The sequence below is a fragment of the Gossypium hirsutum genome, chromosome A05 (assembly GCF_007990345.1).
Source record: "Gossypium hirsutum isolate 1008001.06 chromosome A05, Gossypium_hirsutum_v2.1, whole genome shotgun sequence".
NCBI classification, from domain to species: Eukaryota; Viridiplantae; Streptophyta; class Magnoliopsida; order Malvales; family Malvaceae; genus Gossypium; species Gossypium hirsutum.
The window spans coordinates 106,971,613-106,994,045 of record NC_053428.1 but is presented as its reverse complement, the minus strand read 5'-3'; the positions used below and the strand labels follow the sequence as shown (position 1 = coordinate 106,994,045).

General features: G+C 32.6%; 2 protein-coding genes and 2 pseudogenes across 2 annotated transcripts; 1 reads left to right on the top strand and 3 right to left on the bottom strand.

The window, feature by feature from the left end:
• Positions 1-674: 674 nt before the first annotated feature.
• LOC107960905 (indole-3-acetic acid-amido synthetase GH3.17-like) lies at positions 675-3,439 on the bottom strand. The gene is made up of 4 exons (XM_041112051.1): positions 3,162-3,439; positions 2,969-3,070; positions 1,044-1,561; positions 675-898 (listed from the first exon to the last, which is right to left on the bottom strand). The coding sequence occupies exons 1-4, from the start codon at positions 3,437-3,439 to the stop codon at positions 675-677; spliced, it is 1,122 nt and encodes a 373-aa protein (XP_040967985.1).
• Positions 3,440-10,865: 7,426 nt separating this feature from the next.
• On the top strand, positions 10,866-11,890 carry LOC121228991 (ethylene-responsive transcription factor ERF110-like; annotated as a pseudogene).
• Positions 11,891-13,600: 1,710 nt separating this feature from the next.
• Positions 13,601-14,917, bottom strand: LOC121229657 (indole-3-acetic acid-amido synthetase GH3.17). The gene is made up of 2 exons (XM_041114422.1): positions 14,476-14,917; positions 13,601-14,347 (listed from the first exon to the last, which is right to left on the bottom strand). Exons 1-2 carry the CDS (start codon positions 14,888-14,890, stop codon positions 13,791-13,793), a joined length of 972 nt encoding a protein of 323 aa, XP_040970356.1. The 5' UTR covers positions 14,891-14,917; the 3' UTR covers positions 13,601-13,790.
• A 1,593-nt stretch (positions 14,918-16,510) lies between these two features.
• On the bottom strand, positions 16,511-19,494 carry LOC107959575 (indole-3-acetic acid-amido synthetase GH3.17-like; annotated as a pseudogene).
• Positions 19,495-22,433: the final 2,939 nt, after the last annotated feature.

Genomic DNA, 22,433 nt, shown 5'->3' with positions numbered 1-22,433 from the left:
ATAACCATTGTAATATTCCAAATTTGACCAGACTCTCAAGTTAGGTTTGAGGTGTAACAATTAATTCTCAAAATTGATCATATGTAAGAAGCCTTCGGCTTCCTTTACCATCCCACTTTTACATAAACCTTTAATGACCACGTTGTGCATGATAGTGTTACACTTCAAACCGTGCGTCTCTACATAATCCCAGAGATTGATCACCTCTTCTGTAAGAGCAGTTCTTACCAAACAACATATTAATAGCTTTACCAAACATTAATGTATGCCTACACAATAAAGTGAAAAGGATTATTCTCCTGAATTTTTATACATAGGAAGGATTAGGTAATCTTAAACAAGAACTGATGCAAACTAATTATAACGGTGATTTGTGGCTGAAATACTTTCCTATCACTCTTGAATCTAATATTTTCAAGGCTTCCTCAGATTTAATGCAACTAGGTTTTTTGTATTGGCTCAATGAAGTTCCTTTGGACACATAGTAATCCATTAGTACCTCAAAACTTCCTTGCTTTACCACTCTAATCTCCAAAGCTGCAATTATGTTCCACTTTCCTATAGATTTTATATGTATAATGCAATGACTCTTCCATTCTAGAGCAACACTCTACCATTATCTTTGGGTCAAGTTCTTTGCAATTCTTGCCTTCTTTTCCCTTGATCTCCTTAAATCATACATAGTGACCTGGTGCTGATGAAGTATCAACATAGCTAGTGTACTCTGTCAAGATGAATCCCAGTGGATCGAGAAGAGCCTTTGCTTCTGTTATAGCCTTGAAAAGGTCTGTTTCGCTTGTTTTTTCCTGATCAACACTTAGGATAACATTTTTCCTCTCCACAAATTGGAATTGAGGTGCATTATTATAGAAACCACTCACCATAAGAACATCCCCAACTTTATATTGATATAATCTTGAAAGGAATACCATTAAACTAGGTTAGATCATTAGCTAACAGGTTAACGTAGGAACTAGGAAGCATAATGCAAAATTAGAAAATGAATTTGATTAATTGATTAAATTCAAAGGAGGAACTTTTACCTGCACAAGTTGAGACAACTAGTTCATAACATTGACCAACCTTTACATTTACAAGATCAACAAGTTCAGTATCTATGTTAGGGAGAAATGTGTAGGAGACATCACAAGGTTTACATAGAGGTTCTAAGTTAATCCCACAAATAGCTTCCGAGCAAGCATAAGAAGTTGAAACTAAAGGGAGCCCTCTGCAATAGAACTCAAGTTCTGCAATATACTGTCTCATAATGCCAGTACAAACACAATAAATATACCTTGCTTTGGGCCATAGCTTTCTGACTATTCCTTCCCATGATTTACAATTACATATGTTCTCTATCAAGTCAGCCTGTTCTGGGTTAGGCTTCATGACCAATGATGCTGCATCTCTACATCCTGAGTCGGTGATCCAATCGCTTAATCGACCTGTTTTTATGTCATAGCATAGCTCTTGCCAGTGATTTTCTAGAAACTTGATACCTCTTAGCACCACAGATGCAAAGAGTGAACCAACCTTGACAACCTCGTCTCGTTGGATTAAACTAAAAAGTAATTGACAGTATAAGCCGTGGTTGGGGTCTGGGCAAAAGATGGTCTCAATGGGGCTTGTGTAAAGCTTAGTTTTAACAAGCGATAACTCTAAGCTCACGTCTGAGTGGATCCTAGATTCGAGATGTTCTTTCCATATGTGTCCCAATAGAAAATGGTTCTCCGAAGACAGTTCGGTTGAATGTGGAGTTGTGTGCATGGGAAATGATTCATCTAGTAAGGTAATTGATATTGGTACTCTTAAAATTAAAAAACACGAGAGGACGATTAGGACACTCTTAGATGTTAGATATGTACCTGATTTACGAAAGAATCTCATCTCATTAAGTATTTTAAACTTGAAATGATACAAAATCAACATCGAGTCGAGCGGTATTAAAGTATCTCATGGAGCTCTCGTTTTGTTAAAAGGTAAAAGAACTGGCAGTCTTTATATTCTGGAAGGTTCTGCAGTGATCGGTGAAATCAAACGTCCATCGTCTATTATAGAGTCGAAGTCAACTCGTTTGGAACGGAGGCAACTTCGTCATAAGAGGGAAAAAGGTATGACTGTTTCATTGAAGAGAGTTTCTCCTTTGGATAAAGGTTTTGAAAAGTTAGGGCACTGTGTTCGTGAAAGTCAAACACGGGTTAGTTTTGATTTGGCAGTGTACAAGTTGAAGGCTAGAAATCTTCCAGTATCTAAGCACGGATTCGACTCAGTTAATTCCCTGCATGGTTCAAGATAGGCTCGTGGCAAGTTTTGAAAAAGATGGCGTTGTGGAAATATGAGTCAAGGTGGAGATTTGTTAAGTATGACTCATATTTCAGTCAAATTTGAGAAATAATCTTCTAGTTAAACTCTGTTTATTTGTTTCAATCAAACACTAATTAGTTTAGATTATTTTATTATTATTTGACCTATAAATTTAACTTATAAATAGGCTCTTTTACAATCTTAGAAAATACACCCACTAGATATTTGTTCTTTAGCCATTATAGTAAAATTATTTTTACTCGTATATCCTCTTTGGAGGGGTTTTTCCACGTTAAATTTGTGTGCTCAATTTCTCAATTTATTCTGCTAATTTTTTTCTTGTAGCTTAATCAGGTCGATCCTAACAACCACGTTAAAATTTGTGATTTTAACAGGAGTGGCCAAAATGATCCAACTTTGTAATGTGGTTGCTTAACTTACAATTTTTTATTTTATTTTAGGTGCTTAAAATGAAAATGTTGGATGAGTATCTACGTAGTTTACCTCTATCTTTTTATTTAATCGGAGAAGTAAACCGTAATTTATTGTTAATAGCAATACTAGGTAGGGGATTTTTATCCCTGATTGAACAATGAGTAAAAAGTTTGATTTCACATGCAGCTGAATGAAAAACTGAAACAAAGAAATTGGTATGAGTCCATACCTCATCGTCGGAGACTGGTTCAAGGTACCATACAATGCCCCCTTCTTCTGATATTTAGCAGTGACAAGTATCAGCTTTGGCTGCCCACCTGAAGTCTCAGAGCTGCATTTGATCCAAAAGATAATAGAGCAATTAGAAGGAAGCAACCAATACCCTAAAACACACAAAAGCAAAGCAATAAATTCATGCATGCCTTAGATAGAACCCTGTAACGGGTTTAGCTAAAAGGATTTCTGATGTCTCTCTATTAGCAATCCTATCTATGTAAGGCTTGAGATCTTCATACGTAACTACGGGAACATTTTTCTTAGAGAGCTGCTTCTCGGTTTGACCATGGAGGAATACCCTTAAATACTCTGTTCCTGCATTTTGACTTAGTATTTCCCTCAATACCTCGTCTTGAATTTGCTCAGTATTTGTGGTCAGTTCCTTAATCAACTTCAACCCACATTCATACCCATTCGTTGCCATCAACCCTATTTGTAACGACCCAAATTTCAGTGGTGTCGGAATAGTGATTTGAGATCACTAAATCTGACATGTGAGTTTAGATAATAGTAAGTAAAAGTTAAGTGTAGTTTTAGAAATGATTTCGAATTAGTGAAATTATGAATTAAAAGAAATTTGTAGATTAAATAAGATAAAAATGAGGTATCGAGACCTCGAATACATAAAATGAGCCATAAATATTTATGGAGTGTTAGTAAGTTAGTATTAAAGTTTCGTTAAGAAATTTTCAGGTTTCGGTAGTCAATTGAGTAAAAAAGACTAAATTGAATTAAGTGCAAAATTGTGAAATGTGATTAAACAGCTCTAGTAATAATTAAAGGAGGACTAAATACGCAATTAAACACCTATTTTTGGGCTGGACGTATGAGTGTGTAAGAAAAATAAAAATCAAGTGTGAATAAGGGGTAAAATTAGAAATAGGGTAAAAAATTAAATTGTAAAATATGATATATTAGGTAAAATCTAGAGTTTTCTTCATTTTTCTTTATCTTCTCCAGCAAAAACACCATTGAAGGGTTATTTTAATCTGGTCTCTCATATTTTTACTACATGGAAGCTCAATTCTTGATTATTTCTTGTAAATTTTGTGTTTTTGAGACTTTTACAACTAGGTCCACTTGTTTAATTCATTAGTTTTTGAATTCATGGGTAATTTTGAAAGTTTCCATGAATAAGTGCTGAAAGTTTATGATGATTTATCATGTAATTAAGGTTTTATTCATTATATGATGATTTTATGAAGAGATTTGCATAGAAATTTATTTTAGGACTTAATTGTGAAAGTTGTTGGAATTGGGGTTTTGTGTTGAAGCTTGGCATGTCAAAGGCTGTGAAGTAGTTTGTAATGTTTAGATAAATGATATTTGAAAGGAATTAGTTTGATTGATGAATAAATTGAATAGGGACTAAATTGTAAAAATTGAAAAGTTTAGGGTAATTGTGTAATTTTGAAAATTTAAGGGTATAAATTGTGAAATAGAATAGAATTGAAATAGATGCTAATGAAGGAATGGTTTTATAATTATAGATCAAGAAAACGAAGTGAACCGTGAAAAAGAGAAAATTCAAGAATAGTCCCTGAAAATTCTACGACTTTTGCAAATTAGCCCAGGTAAGTTCATATGGAAAAGTTCAATGTTTGATATGAAAATCTTATGATTGTTAAAGTATTTTATTGTAGATGAATATTATTAAATTGTATTAACTAATGAATAATGTGTAACTAAAAGAACAAATTCGTTGGAACAATGGTTTGAGTGCTTTCATTTTATGACCATAATGAATTGATGGAAAAGATGTGATATATGCTTCCGTATAAGACCATAGCTGGGCTATGGCATTGGTACAATGCGATTCGCGTTCCCGTATAAGACCATAGTTGGGCTATGGCATCGGTGTGATGTGATAATGTGATTCCGTATAAGACCATATTTGGGATATGGCATCGGTATGATATGTGATCCGTGTAAGACCATGGCAGGGCTATGGCTTCGGTGTGTGATGTGTGATAATGTGAAAGTCCATAGTTTACTATGGCAATGTGATAATGAAGCACTCAATCCCATTATTGTTCCCTAATTTGACAATTGAAATAAATAAGAAATGGGCACAAAAGAATTAAGTTCGTGAATTACATCATGAAAGTTATTCAAATGAGTTTATTAATGAAGTTGTGATTTGCAGGATGAATTAGTTTAACTAATAGATATATGATTTTGTACAGTATTCGGTAAGATTTGTGTTCTTATGCCTATGAGCTTACTAAGCTTCTATAAGCTTACTTGTGTATGTCATTTGTTTTGTAGATTGACTTATATACATACGGAGGATCGGATCTACAACAAGGATCACACTATCCAGATTTAATCCGATAGATTTTGTTAAATAAATTTTTGGTTTATATGGCATGTATAGGATTTGATTTAGTAATGTAATTAAATGAATAATTAAGTATGCAAACTACGTTGAATGTGATGTTTTGTGATTGGAAAATGAAATATACATGTTTTGGTTTGAGATAATTGATTGGTTGGATTCTATTAGTGTATAATTGTATTTAGGTACAAGAAATGGATAAAAAGAATGATATTTGATTAAGATACATAAGTAAATGTTTTGGGCATGAATAGGGAGTGTTTAGTATGTGAAAATAGCTTTAAAATGGTCAAAAATCATGTTTTCGCACGGCCAAATCACACGGGCGTGTGCCCAGGACGTGTGGAAAAGTCAGAATCTGCACATGGGCAGGCCACACGGGCGTGTCCCAAGCCACACGGGCATGTGCCCCTATCTTCAAGGAAAATTTTCCAAAGTTCCCGGTTTAGTCTTAAATCACTTCTAAAACATATATAGGGCCCCGTAGGCCCATATTAAGGGCTTTAAGATAAAATTTGATAAGAATTGATCTGAAATGTAAAGTTATGACTCGGTTTTGTATAAATGTTAGTGTATAAGTCCGGTAATGCCTCGTAGCCCTATTCCGATAACGGCTTGGGGTTAGGGGGTGTTACACTATTACTGAAATCCAGACAGCTTTTTCTGTTTTCTTTTTGGGGATGTTCTAGCTATTGGCAATGGAATCTCTACCTATGCTAAATATAATAAGATTCATTGGACTAGACCCACACATGTCGACAAACATGATAAACATTGTGGCATCAATGAAATGATTAAACATGATTCAGTAATATATTAAATATATTAAAACTAAGCATGAGAAAGTTGAATTTTAATGTAATTGAGTACCAATTTATGCCTCTTCCAATTTTCAAAAGCCAATGTAACACATAATTGTAGGCCAAAAGAGGTTTAGTTGATATGATTTTTATAATTTCATGTCATCATTATATCTTATTTTGTTGAAGATTCAATCTTGATTACTTTTAAAATAATATTTTTTAATATATATTGGTTAAGGTGCCCTTTGTTGATAATGAATGCGAGACATGCTTTATTAAGATTAAAATAAATATAATTATATTTATAAGAGAATGTTTGTATTCATTTATATGGAGGATGGGCTATTCACAAAAAATGTAAAAACAATACCTTTTTGAAGGGGGCGAGTAATTCGTTTACAACAGTAAACGACTTATTCTCAAGAGGCTAGAACCCTTCCGAGATGTGGGTCATTCGATAACTACCCAGATAACAGAAAATAGAGAACTACCTTCTCAAATGATTTGCAATACTGACTCGTGTCCAAAGCTAGACAGGTATAATAAACTTAATTTAAAAAAAATGGAGTATTTTAAAACTAAAAGAGCTAATCAAAAATTCAAAATTCTTCCTTTTCTTTTTATTATATTTAAAGTGACTGTCATTTTTAGAATTAGGTTTTAATAATAAATTATATTAATTAATAAATACAATCAAATAAATATTATTTTAATTTACATTTGTTTTTTAAATAAGCAAATATATTATTTTTTCTCATTTTAGTTAGGAATAAAATAAGGGATTAATTTTTGGTAAAAATATAATTTTTTTTACCTTTATTTAATTTTTAATAATTTACAATAATAAAATATATAATTTTGTATTATTAATTCATAAACTTAATTCATTCTCTAATTTATTAATTAAAATTTATGTTACGTTTGTAAATTATGAATATAATTCAATAAAAAATAAAAAAGATTAATTTTAGTAATTAGCATAATATAAAAATTTAGTATTAGCTTAACCAAAATGTAAAATGATTGGAAATAACTTTATTTTCTTGGATGGATTATAAGAGGAGGAGAAAACCCTAACCGCAACACGATTTGAACTTAAATCACATATGGGGTGATGAGCATAATTGTCATTAGGCCAACACACAGGATTTTGATTTTTAAAAACAATTTTTTAATCACTCGTAGCATATATTTCAAATGGAAAAGGAAAAGAGAAGAAAATGAAAATAAAAAATTCCCACCAAAATAACACCAACCCTGCAATAGGCAACCCAATGTTAGCTTACATGCAATATTTTAAAGGTATATTGCACAAACAGTCACTCAACTTTGGGGTAGCTGACAAAACAGTCTGTAATAGCTTAAATTTTCAGTGGTGTCGGAACAGTGATTCGAGATCACTAAATCCGACAAATGAGTAGAAAAATATTAATAATTTAGTGAATATAAGTTAAATGTGAAGTTAGGAAAATTTTTGAAATAGCGAATAGTGTACTAGAAAAAAATATTAAAAAAAATTTAGAATCGAAAATGAGGTATCGAGTTTGAATTTTTTAAAACGAGCCATAAATATTTTTATAAATATTTATGGAGTGTTAATAAGTTAGTATTAAAGTTTCGTCAAGAAATTTTAAAGTTTCGATGGTTAATTGAATAAAAAGGACTAAATTGTAACAAATGTAAAATTATGAAGAATGATTAAATGCTTAAGTGATAAAAGAAAGAGGGTTTAAAAGGGAAATAGACCCGGGTCTATTTGGGCTGCACGGCAAGGGGTTTGAAATCAGCAGGAAAATTGATGAATTAAGGGCAAAATTGGAATATTTCAAAATTAACTAAATAAAGCTAGGACTAAATAGGAAATATCTAGATTTCTCTTCATTTCTCTTCAATTCCAGCAGCTAAAAACGCCATAGGAGGGTTCTATAAGCTGGTATTTCATAATTTTTGCACCATGTGAGTTAATCCTTGCCTTTTTCTTTTAATTTTTGTGTTTCTAATACTTTTACAACTAGGTCCTACTATTAAATTCATTAGTTTTTGATTTCATGGATGAAATTGAAAGTCACCATGGTTGAGTGCTGTAATTTTATGATGAAATAGAATGAAATTAAAGCATTAATTTGTTTATGAGATGATTCTATTAGGTAATTTCAATAGAAATTGATTTTTAGGACCTAATTGTGAAAATGATTGGAATTAAAGTCTATTTCTGAAATTTTGATTCCTAAAGGTTGTAAACTAGTTAAAGGTGATAGAATAAAGTGTTAATTGAGAAAAATCAGCTCAATTGAGAGGCTAATTGAGTAGGGACGAAATTGTTATTTATTAAAAGCTTAGGGGGAAAATGGTAATAAACAGCTTGCCCTAAAACAGTTTGGACAGCAGCAGTAGACTAAATTTGAAAAATCACCATAAATTGTAGGAATCGAATTAAAAAATGAAAAAAATATGAAATTAAAGCTTATTAAGTCTAGTTTCTCATAGAAGAAACAGTGTAAGCAAAGGATTTGTAAATCATGAGATATAATGAATTTTGTGAGACAAGGTCAGAATGAATTCGAGTTCCCCTGTTCTAACTTTGAAAAATTATAACAATTTGAATAAAATAATTATGGGCTTAAATTTATATGTCCAGAATCCTGAATGAGTCTATTTTCAAACAAAACAAACAGGAATATCATTCGAATTCTGTATGAAGGGATAATTAGTTTTAAGTGAAGAAGGGTTAGAACTGTTAGACAGCAGAACAGGGGTGACTTTAAAGAATAAACTGTAATTATTGGCTAAACCAAAAATTCTTAAAATTTTATGATAAGAAGATATGTGAGTCTAGTTTCAGTAAAAATTATCTGATCCTAATTTTGAGTTCTGTAGCTCAAGATAAAAATAATTTAGTGACTATGACATGGATGGACAGCATTGAATATACATAGGTAAATAGTAAAATTTCAGATAATGTTACTTGTAAGCGGGTTATGAACATTAAGGATGTGAAATAGAATGAATGTGAAGTCAATACTGATAAGTGAAAATTTTATATTATAGATCAAGAAATTGAGGATAAACGAGGAAAAGAGAAAATTCTGGAATAGTTCAAGAAATCTCTACAACTACTGCAAATTGTTCCGGGTAAGTTCGTACGGTTAAATTATTAAATTTCAATGTTATTTTATGAATGGTGATTAATATTTATGTATGTTAATTGTTTAAAATAATTAAATCATGTACAAAAGTTACGAAATTGAACTGAGTATTTCGGAGGAACGGAACGCAGGAAATGAGTACGATCGTTCGGTGAAAAAGATGAATTGACGGTAAATTGCCCAAGTAAATCGAGATTCAGCATTTGTTGCGAACTCTCGTGTTTGCTATCTATTTAGCTCTTACGAGCTTCCGTTAACTCATATAAGTTTCAGTTAACCCTTTTGGGGTTTCAGTTCAGCTCTGATGAGCTTCAGTTAGCCTTTGAGCTTCCGTTTAGCACTTATGTGCTTCAGTTAGCCTTCGGGCTTCCGTTTAGCACTTATGTGCTTTAGTTAGATTTCGGGTTTCAGATCACGATCTCAAATCCGTAAGTCGTTCCTTAAATTGACAAGTCAGTAAGTCGTAATTGTAACGTGTGGAAAAAGAAATGTAAATAATGTTATCATTATTTTTGAGCTCAATTAAGTAAATTATTTTTAAAATGAGATTATGATTTACAGGATGAAAGTAACTTACTTGAAATGTCCATATGATTTGAATTTTTGAAACTAATATTGGTAAGGTTTATGGTTTAAGCCAACGAACTTACTAAGCTATAGTTAGCTTACTTGTAATGTTTATTGCTCTTTGTAGATTAACGGGAGGGTCAGAGGATCGGATCATCACGCTCAAGTCACACTATCTCGATTTTCCAGTAGATTTTGTTATAAATACTTTAAATGGTTTATATGGCATGTATAGGAGCTGATGTGACTATGTTTTGTATCAACTCATGAATATATTAGTTAAGTTAATATAAGTTGATATATGATATGAATGGAAATTAATTAAGATGTTTAAATACTACTTGAAAGTATGAATGGATATAATGTTAGATAAAATAAGGATTAGTGATATTGTTATAAGACGAATGTGATTTGGATGAAGATTGTATTTGTTAAGTTGTTGTTATGTTGAGTTAGTTGCAAATTTGAAATTGCAGGGAAGGTTAGATATTTCTAAAGGGGTTATATTGAATTTATTTTTAAAAAATAATAATTATTATTATATTACGAAAAAATTTTCGGAGCACTTGAATAAGTCCCTATTCATTTATAATACGTGATTTAGGCCTCGAGGGTTCATAAAAGAGACTTAATGATTTAATTTTAATATATTTGTTGTTTATTCATGAAATTGTTTGTAAATTAACCAATATGTTCGGTAACGCCTCGTAACCCTATTTCAGCGACGGTTTGGGATTAGGGGGTGTTACACAGTCACCTAGGTTTCATTTCAGTCACTCAACTTTTAAAAAGTTACAAAACAGTCCTTTTAACCATTTTTTGTTACAAACGTGACGGAAAGATGACATGGCATTTAACGGTGGGTTAGCTATCATTTTAACAGTCCTTTTTAACCCTAAATAGCCCTGGACAGTAGAAGAAAAAAAGAAAAAAAAAAAGAAAAAGAAAAGAAATAGAGAAGAAAAAGAAGAGGAGGAGAAGAAGAATTAAGAGAAAATGGAAGGAGATGAGACTAGTGCTCAATTGGTTTAGTCTGCTGCACCAAGGGTTCAAAGAAGTTTTGCTGATTTTAGAGGCTCTCATGCCGATTCATTCTCTGCTGCAACTTCTGTTATGTATATATATTCCTATCAATAAATATCACTTTTCCTCCATTTTTTTTCTTCTTCCTAAACTCTTTCTTTTCTTTCTCTTTTCACTTTCAATGAAAACTCTAGGGGATTCCGCTACTGTTTTCCTTTCCTTACATATGATTACATAAGATAACATAATCTAGAAAAGACTTAATTTTGCACTAGCAGCAGAAACAGTAATAGCAGCTGCCTATGAAGAAACCAACGAGTGAAGAAGAAGATATAAGGGCATTATGCAAAGGCCATGGGGGAATGGGCGGCCGAAATAGGTGATCCTCACAAAGCAGCAAGAGTTTGGCTAGGCACCTTTGATACTGCGGAAGCTGCCGCAAGAGCCTATGATGAAGCTGCTTTGAAATTCAAGGGAAGCAGGGCCAAGTTAAATTTTCCTGAACTTGTAAGGCTTGTTCCTCAACCAATGTAGAACTTTCCCACTACCCAAACATCAGTTTCTAGTTCTCTAACAACCAAGTTTTGGCCACATTATTCAACGCTATTGCCATCGCTTTACTAGTCCTAACATCTTCACAGCCCTATAGTTGATATGCTGAGAGATTACTGGCAGTACTCTCAGTTGCTACAGAGTTCTACTGATTTCCATGGACAATAAGCTACGAGCTTGATGGAACAGATGATGCAATCGTCTCAGTTACCTAACTTTCAACACCTATTCCTATCTTCTTCTTTGTCACCTTTTCCTTCTTCATTTGTAGCTCCTTCTTCTACTGCTTCATCATCTTTTTCTTCCTCTGCTTCTTTTCCTCAGGTTTTTTGTGAGCATCAACGATTGGAAATTTTTAGGCAACTGTTGTTGTGGCTCCTGATTTGTAGCCATTGTTTTGTTGTGGGAGAAAGAAGATGAAGAGAAAGAAGAGAATAACAAGAAAAAATAAAAGAAGCATAAAGAGAAAGAGGTTGAGAGAGAAGAAAATGAAGAGAAAAATGAGAAGAAAAAGAAGAAAATCATTCTGACCCTTTGACCCTTTGACTATTCGTCCTACGTGGGAAGTTAACTGGTCACGTCAGCTAGTTAACTTGCCACGTCAGCGCTCCCGTTAACCCCCTAACAGAAACTGCTAATCAGTAACTATTTTGTCACTTTTTCATAACGTTAGTGACTGTTTTGTAGCTTCTCGAAAGTTGAGTGACTGAAATGAAACCTAGGTGACTGTTTTGTCAGCTACCCCAAAGTTGAGTGACTGTTGGTGTAATTTACCCATATTTTTATAGACATATGTTTTGCTGGAAAACTTGCTTTGTTTCTCCCTTACCAAATATATGTATATTTGACTGCTAAACTTCCCAAAATATTATATTATACAATCAAATTAGGGAAAAAAAATTTTTGGCTAACCCTAAAAAATTGAGATTGTAGTTTTTTTTAGATTAGGATTTTTTAATGTAAGATTTAGATTTAGGTTTTATTTTTAGATTAGGATTTTTATTTATGCAAGATTTGGCTAACCCCTAAAAAGTGCCTCTAAATTGCCATCGAATCTCCATCCAATAGCCTTGTTTATTACCCCATTGCTTTCCTCTAAAATATTGCTGGTCAATCGTCAAAATAGCCGCTGATCACTCACTTAAATAGTTGCCGATATTGGATATCGGTTAGCTAAGTTAATTTAGGTGTTTAATTTCTTGTGATATTTTTGGTTTTTAATTCCAAAGTAGAGTTAGATATATATATTTATATATATATGGTAGTTTAAAATGTATTAGATTACCATTAAGTTGTAAACTGTTTAGTGTTTGGATTTTTAATTCTATACACTAATTATATATGATTCGTAAGTTGCAAATCAAACAGTATTACCAAAGAGCCCGCGCGGTACTTAGTTTGTGATGACGTTTTCACTTAGTTCAGCTTTGGCATGTACTTAGGTCCATCGGATTTGTGGGTTAATTTTATATTGGTTAAATATTTAGTTTAAGGTAAGCGATCCTTGTTTGAATTGAATGATTAATTTATTTGAGTTTTTAATTTTAAATTTGAGAATCAAATTTGTTAAAATAAATTAATTGGTTAATCGCATTAATTAAATGATTGATCGAGTGGGTCACTCCGATAACCATTGTAATATTCCAAATTTGACTGGACTCTTAAGTCAGGTTTAAGGTGTAACAATTAATCCTCAAAATTGATCGTATGTAAGAAGGCTTCAGCTTCCTTTACCTTCCCACTTTTATATAAACCTTTAATGACCATGTTGTGCATGATAGTGTTACACTTCAAACCTTGCGTCTCTACATAATCCCAGAGATTGATCACCTCTTCTGTAAGAGCAGTTCTAGCTAAGCCCCTAACACAGACACCGTAAGAAACAATATCAAAGGCTTGTGACTTTTCTCCATTATCCCCTTGAACAAGTTCAATGCATCTTTAGCTATACCTTGAAGACAATATCCATTGATTAAAGTGGTGTAGTAAATAATATCAGGGGGAAATTACCCTTCATCTCATGAATCAATTCTACAACTTCTTCCACTTTACCTACCTTATAGAGAGCATAAGGCACTACGTTAAGAAATATCCCAAATATGTTCTTCCATGCATATAAAGCCCTTTGATATTGCCATATCAACTTTCCCACAATGTATCAAACGGTTCATAAGAAAATTACATGAGAATACGTGTGTAAGCTTGCCTTTGAGTTCGAAACAAGATATTAATAGCTTTACCAAACATTAATGTATGCCTACACAATAAAGTGAAAAGGATTATTCTCCTGAGTTTTTATACATAGGAAGGATTAGGTAATCTTAAACAAGAACTGATGCAAGCTAATTATAACGGTGATTTGGGGCTGAAATACTTTCCTATCACTCTTGAATCTAATATCTTCAAGGCTTCCTCAGATTTAATGCAACTAGGTTTTTTGTATTGGCTCAATGAAGTTCCTTTGGACACATAGTAATCCATTAGTGCCTCAAAACTTCCTTGCTTTACCACCCTAATCTCCAAAGCTGCAATTATGTTCCTTTTCCTATAGATTTTATATGTATAATGCAATGACTCTTCCATTCTAGAGCAACACTCTACCATTATCTTTGGGTCAAGTTCTTTGCAATTCTTGCCTTCTTTTCCCTTGATCTCCCAAAATAATACATAGTGACCTGGTGCTGATGAAGTATCAACATAGCTAGTGTACTCTGTCAAGATGAATCCGAGTGGATCGAGAAGAGCCTTTGCTTCTGTCACGGCCTTGAAAAGGTCTGTTTCGCTTGTTTTTTCCTGATCAACACTTAGGATAACATTTTTCCTCTCCACAAATTGGAATTGAGGTGCATTATTGTAGAAACCACTCACCATAAGAACATCTCCAACTTTATATCGATATAATCCTAAAAGGAATACCATCAAACTAGATTAGATCATTATCTAACAGGTTAATGTAGGAACTAGGAAGCATAATGCAAAATTAGAAGATAGCATTTGACTAATTGATTAAATTCAAAGGAGGAACTTTTACCTGCACAAGTTGAGACAACTAGTTCATAACATTGACCAACCTTCACATTTACAAGATCAACAAGTTCAGTATCTTCATCGTTCCTCTTCATTTCAATAGATTCATCATGATCATTTTCCACAGGAAGGAATTCAAAGTAAGCCATGTTAGGGAGAAATGTGTAGGAGACATCACAAGGTTTACATAGAGGTTCTAAGTTAATCCCACAAATAGCTTCCGAGCAAGCATAAGAAGTTGAAACTAAAGGGAGCCCTCTGCAATAGAACTCGAGTTCTGCAATATACTGCCTCATAACGCCAGTACAAACACAACCAATATACCTTGCTTTGGGCCATAGCTTTCTGACTATTCCTTCCCATGATTTACAATTACATATGTTCTCTATCAAGTCAGCCTGTTCTGGGTTAGGCTTCATGACCAATGATGCTGCATCTCTGCATCCTGAGTCGGTGATCCAATCGCTTAATGTAAAATTATATTAATTAATAAATACGATCAAAGAAATATTATTTTAATTTACATTTGTTTTTTAAACAAGCAAATATATATTTTTTTTCATTTTAGTTAGGTATAAAATAAGGGATTAATTTTTGGTAAAAATATAATTTTTTGTACCTTTATTTCATTTTTAATAATTTACAATAATAAAATATAGAATTTGTATTATTAATTCATAAACTTAATTCATTCTCTAATTTATTAATTAAAATTTAAGTTACGTTTGTAAATTATGAATATAATTCAATAAAAAATAAAAAAAAAGATTAATTTTAGTAATCAGCATACTATAAAATTTTAGTATTAGCTTAACCAAAATGTAAAATGATTGGAAATAACTTTATTTTTTTGGATAGATTATAAGAGGAGGACAAAATCCTAACAACAACACGACTTGAACTTAAATCACATCTGGGCGATGAACATCATTGCCATTAGGCCAACACAGGATTCTTAGAAACAATTTTTTAATCACTCGTAGCATGTATTTCAAATGGAAAAGGAAAAGTGAAGAAAATGAAAATAAAAAATTGCCACCAAAATAACACCAACCCTGCAATCGGCAACCCAGTGTTAGCTTACATACAATATTTTAATGTACATATGTTTTGCTGGAAAACTTGATTTGTTTCTCCCTTACCAAATATATGTATATTTGGCTGGTAAAATTCCCAAAATATTATATTATACAATCAAATTAATTAGGGAATTTTTTTCCTGAAAGAATTGTGGCTAACCCTAAAAAGTTGGGATTGTAGTTTTTTTTAGATTAAGATTTTTTTTATACAAGATTTAGATTTAGGTTTTATTTTTAGATTAGGATTTTTATTTATGCAAAATTTGGCTAGCCCCTGAAAAGTGCTTTCAAATTGCCATCGAATCTCTATCCAAAAGCCTTGTTTATTACCCCATTGCTTTCCTCCAAAATATTGCTGGTCAATCGTCAAAATAGCCGCTGATCGCTCACTCAAATAGTTGTCGATATTGGATATCGGTCAGCTAAGTAATTTAGGTGTTTAATTGCTTGTGATATATTTGGTTTTTAATTCCAAGTAGAGTTAGATATATATATCTTATTAGAATGTTTTTATTTTACTATAAGTATAGGTAGTTTAAAATGTATTAGAGCTTCATTAAGCTGTAAATTGATTAGCGTTTGGGTTTTTAATTTCGTACACCAATTATAGATGATTTATAAGTTCCAGATCAAATAGCATCACTAGAGAGTACTTGCATTTTTTAGTTTGTGACAACGTTTTCACTTAATTTAGCTTTAGCATGTACTTAGGTCCATTCGATTTGTGGGTTATTTTTATATTGGTTAAATATTTAGTTTAAGGCAAGCGATCCTTGTGTGTTTGAATTGAACAATTAATTTATTTGAATTTTTTAATTTTAAATTTGATAATCAAATTTGTTAAAATGAATTAATTGGTTAATCACATTAATTGAATGATTGATCGAGTGGGTCATTCCAATAATTATTGTAACGCTTCGAATTTGATTGAATTTTCAAGTCGGATTTAAGGTGTAACAATTAATCCTCAAAATTCATGGTAAGAAGGCTTCAGCTTTCTTCACCTTCCCACTTTTACATAAACCTTTAATGTCCATGTTGTGCATGATAGTGTTACACTTCAAACCTTGCGTCTCTACATAATCCCAAAGATTGATCACCTCTTCTGTAAGAGCAGTTCTAGCTAAGCCCCTAACAAAGACACAGTAAGAAACAATATCAAAGGCTTGTAACTATTCTCCATTATCTACTTGAACAAGTTCAATGCATCTTTAGCTATACCTTGATTGATTAAAGTGGTGTAGTAAATAATATCAGGGGCAAATTACCCTTTATCTCAGCAATCAATTCTACAACTTCTTCCACTTTACCTACCTTATAGAGAGCTTCAGGCACTACGTTAAGAAATATCCCAAATATGTTCTTCCATGCATATAAAGCCCTTTGAAATTGCCATATCAACTTTCCCACAATGTATCAAACGGTTCATAAGAAAATTACATGAGAATACGTGTGTAAGCTTGCCTTTGAGTTCGAAACAAGATATTAATAGCTTTACCAAACATTAATGTATGCCTACACAATAAAGTGAAAAGGATTATTCTCCTGAGTTTTTATACACAGGAAGGATTAGGTAATCTTAAACAAGAACTGATGCAAACTAATTATAACGGTGATTTGGGGCTGAAATACTTTCCTATCACTCTTGAATCTAATATCTTCAAGGCTTCCTCAGATTTAATGCAACTAGGTTTTTTGTATTGGCTCAATGAAGTTCCTTTGGACACATAGTAATCCATTAGTGCCTCAAAACTTCCTTGTTTTACCACCCTAATCTCCAAAGCTGCAATTATGTTCCTTTTCCTATAGATTCTATATGTATAATGCAATGACTCTTCCATTCTAGAGCAACACTCTACCATTATCTTTGGGTCAAGTTCTTTGCAATTCTTGCCTTCTTTTCCCTTGATCTCCCAAAATAATACATAGTGACCTGGTGCTGAAGAAGTATCAACATAGCTAGTGTACTCTGTCAAGATGAATCCGAGTGGATCAAGAAGAGCCTTTGCTTCTGTCACGGCCTTGAAAAGGTCTGTTTCGCTTGTTTTTTCCTGATCAACACTTAGGATAACATTTTTCCTCTCCACAAATTGGAATTGAGGTGCAGTATTGTAGAAACCACTCACCATAAGAACATCTCCAACTTTATATCGATATAATCCTGAAAGGAATACCATCAAACAAGATTCGATCATTCTCTAACAGGTTAATGTAGGAACTAGGAAGCATAATGCAAAATTAGAAGATGGCATTTTATTAATTGATTAAATTCAAAGGAGGAACTTTTACCTGCACAAGTTGAGACAACTAATTCATAACATTGACCAGCCTTCACATTTACAAGATCAACAAGTTCAGTATCTTCATCGTTCCTCTTCATTTCAATAGATTCATCGTGATCATTTTCCACAGGAAGGAATTCAAAGTAAGCCATGTTAGGGAGAAATGTATAGGAGACATCACAAGGTTTACATAGAGGTTCTAAGTTAATCCCACAAATAGCTTCCGAGCAAGCATAAGAAGTTGAAACTAAAGGGAGCCCTCTGCAATAGAACTCGAGTTCTGCAATATACTGTCTCATAACGCCAGTACAAACACAACCAATATACCTTGCTTTGGGCCATAGCTTTCTGACTATTCCTTCCCATGATTTACAATTACATATATTTTCTATCAAACCAGCCTGTTCTGGATTAGGCTTCATGACCAATGATGCCGCATTTCTGCATCCTGAGTCGGTGATCCAATCGCTTAATCGACCTGTTTTTATGTCATAGCATAGCTCGTGCCAGTGATTTTCTAGAAACTTGATACCTCTTAACACCGTAGAAGCAAAGATTGAACCAACCGTGATAACCTCGTCTCGTTGGATTAAACCAAGAAGTAATTGACAGTATAAGCCCTGGTTGGGGTCTGGGCAAAAGATGGTCTCAATGGGGCTTGTGTAAAGCTTAGGCAAAATAGTTCTAAAATTACACTCGTTGTATATGCTCGTTGAAACAGATGCTGCCTTGAGGCCACTAGCAGTTTCAATCTCTGGTCTGGCAAACATAAGCTCCAGTCTTTTACCGGCTTGGTTGATGTCACCAAAGTGCCTTTAAAATTAGACGGATAAAGGCAAATAGTTAGTTTTAGGACTAAGTCGCCGTTGTAAATGCAAAAAGCAAGAAAAGCAACTATTTATATTATACCTATATATGGACAAGTAGTATTTACTAAATACGGGTGTTACTATCTGCGTGGTATATGATACATATATTCATATTATATGTATTTGCTTAATATGGTAACTTATATACATATATTCACAAGCAGCTGAAAGAAAAACTAGAAGAAAATAGGGATGGGTTCCTTACTTTATCACAGAAGACTCGTACAAGCCACGAAATAATTCCCACTTATTAGCAAATTCAGCAGTAACAGGCATCAGCTTTGGCTGCCCACCTGAAGTCCCAGAACTGCATTTGATAAAAAAGATAATAGAGCAATTAGAAGGAAGCAACCAATACCCCAAAACACACAGAAGCAACGCAACACATTCATGCATGCCTTAGATAGAACCCTGTAACGGGTTCACCTAAAAGGATATCTGATGTCTCCCCATTAGCAATCCTATCTATGTAAGGCTTAAGATCTTCATACGTAACTATGGGAACAATTTTCTTAAAGAGCTGCTTCTCGGTTTGACCATGGAGGAATTAAATACTCTGTTCCTGCATATCGACTTAGTATTTCCCTCAATACCTCGTCTTGAATTTGCTCAGCATTTGTGGTCAGTTCCTCAATCGTCTTCAACCCACCTTCATACCCATTCGTTGCCATCAACCCTATTACTGAGATCCAGACAGCTTTTTCTGTTTTCTTTTTGGGGATGTTCTAGCTATTGGCAATGGAATCTCTACCTACGCTAAATACAATAAGATTCACGGGACTAGACCCACACATGTCGACACTCATAATAAACAATGTGGCATCAATGAAATGATTAAAACATGAATTAGTAATATATTAAATATATTAAAACTAAGCTTGGATATAAAATAATTATAAGCAAGTTGAATTTAATGTAATTTAGTACCAATTTATGCCTCTTCCAAACTTCAAAAGCCAATGTAACAAATAATTTTAGGTAGAAAGAGGTTTAGTTTATCTATGATTTTTATAATTTTATCTCATCAATTATATCTTATTTTGTGTAAGACTGTGTTTATTTAGCTGTAAAATAATTTACGAAAAATATTTTCATCTTTTTTTACTATTTGTTTGATGGAAAATGAATTCCCATCGTAAAACCTTCTCCAAAATACGAAAAAAGAAGGTTTTATTTTAGGAAAATGTCTTACAGTTTTAATTTGGTAAGATATTTTCCAAAAAAATTTTCTTCAGCAGTAAAGTAACCCAAAGCCTCTTTCCCCTTCCCCCTTCCTTCCCACTTTGATCTAGTGTTTGCCGCCGGCCAGCAATGGTTCTCAACACTAGTCGTCGGCATTCACCTTTAATTTTCCTCCTTTTCGCCTTTCGTTGTCAAAATTTGCACTGCACCAATCAACGATGGTGTTCATCTTCCTCTCTCGAAGGTAACAATTAAAAAAAAGGAAGAAATATGTGATTGTTTTTTAGTAGCAACATGTTGTTTTAGCCTAATTTGTTACTGGTTAATCCCTCTTTTTTTAGTTTTTTTTATGGTTTTTATTATTTTTAAGTTTCATCTTCCTTGAACTGTGCAAGCTAGATTTTTGTTAGTGGTAATGGAATAATTAAGATATGGTAATGGTGGTGGTGGTGGCTGAGACACAACTAATGATTAAAAATTTAAAGCCTTTAAGTTCATACGTTATTTGTTCAAATGGGATTAGTGGGCATGATTTTGTTTTCTTCCCTTTCTTTTTTCTTCCAATAGAAATCAATTTTGTTTTCCCCCTTTTTCTTGGGGTAAAAAAAAACCTTTTTTTCTTATATAAATCATTGATTAGCTTGAATTTTGACCCATTATGGTATATTTTCTCTATTTACCCTTCTCTAATAATTGATCTAATGAATCAATTGCATGTTTTTTCTTCTCTTTTTGTATTTCATTTTGATGAATTATTGTTAAATACTAACAATTATAGTGGAACAGAATGTTAAAAATGCTTTTTTTGAATGTTTATTTGGATGCTTTTAGTTTGCTTGTAAACTTTTAGGCTATTCATATTCGTGATGCAACAATAATTTGGTTAGTAATTTCCTAATAATTGCTGCAAAAGTTATGGACGTTATTGTCTTGGACATAATCTTATTTCAAGTTAAAATGATCTGGTTCAACTTTTTTGCTCTCTTTTAGTATCAATATGTATGTATATTTTTGATTTTGCAAGTGAGTAATGTAATCTGAATCGAAAGGGTAGGTCAATTTACAAGGTGTAGTCGAGCTCAAACCATTCGAAACTCGATCTGAAATGCAAGGCTCCAAGCTCAACTTGAGTTTGATTGAATTTTGCTTTTATAGCTGAAGCAATTTGAGATAATAGTCGAACTAGATGAACCTCAATTAAAGTGAAATATAAACTCAGTTTGTAACACCCCCAACCCGTATCCCTCGCTAGAATTGGGTTACAGAGTATTACCGGAGTTTACAGATCAAGCAGACATAAATTTCATATCATCAAAACAAGTCATCAAAGCATTATTTTAATCCAAATTATAAACATACCAAATCCAAATCAATTTGCCTAGTTCATGAGCACTTAAACATAAAATTAAATTCACATGCACCTATCTAGATTTAGTTCAATTTACCATGCCATAATATAACTTCAACAATCAAACACATATTTATATGTATAAAACCAACCAAAATTAAACTTACAACCTCATTGACAATCAAACCAAAAAATAACTATTATTTAAACACCCTAGGTACATACCGACACAAAGGATAAACATCACCACATTTGAGTTTGGGATCGTTGTTGAATGCTAAATCGCGATCAAACTTAAGTACCTAACCTGCGCATGGAAAAATAAATCGTAAGTTGAGTATAAACTCAATGGTATTTCTATAATCCGAATATTTAAAGATAAGAAATTACAAATATACAATTTAAATATAAACACATATTAATATTTAATTATTACAACAACCATATCATATTTCATTTGTTTCACAAATATCTCAATTCTTATACTTGCTATATAAATAGCTTTTCACAATTTATTTCACATTTCATTATACAATTGCAATATCCATTCCATAGTCATTTCATGAATATATAACTGATATTTTCCATATATTTGCAATAGTCATTTCATGAATATATAACTGATATTTTCCATATATTTGCAACATATTTCACATTCTATTTTTAATTCACTATTTCACTTCCATTTCCCATACCATACCATTTTAATATCAATTATAAAATTTTATTATTCATTTACTCTTATTAACACGACCCAGACTCAGACGGATACACGGATCCAACCAAAACACACCAGTTTGGCACCCAATGTCTCATCTGCTAAACCGAAGTAAATTAGCACCCAATGCCTCATCGAATTAATCCGAAGTAGTAAATTGACACTCAGTGTCTCATTGACTCGAAGTCAAAGAAATTCCTGAACTCTTCCAATCTTATGGCATGCCATCTATATCCGACTCAGCCCGATACAGTTAATAGGGTTCCAATTCACTTTTCAAATACATCCAATATTCATTTCAATTCAAATAATCAATATATTCAATATATATATATACAAATTCAATCAATATAAATTCAATAAATTCATCACATACTAAATCAATCCATTTAAATTGCAAAACATAATAATTCTCACCTCAACCCTTAGCATATACATTAAATAAATATTACAACAATTAATAACTAGTTTCAGACTATAGAAA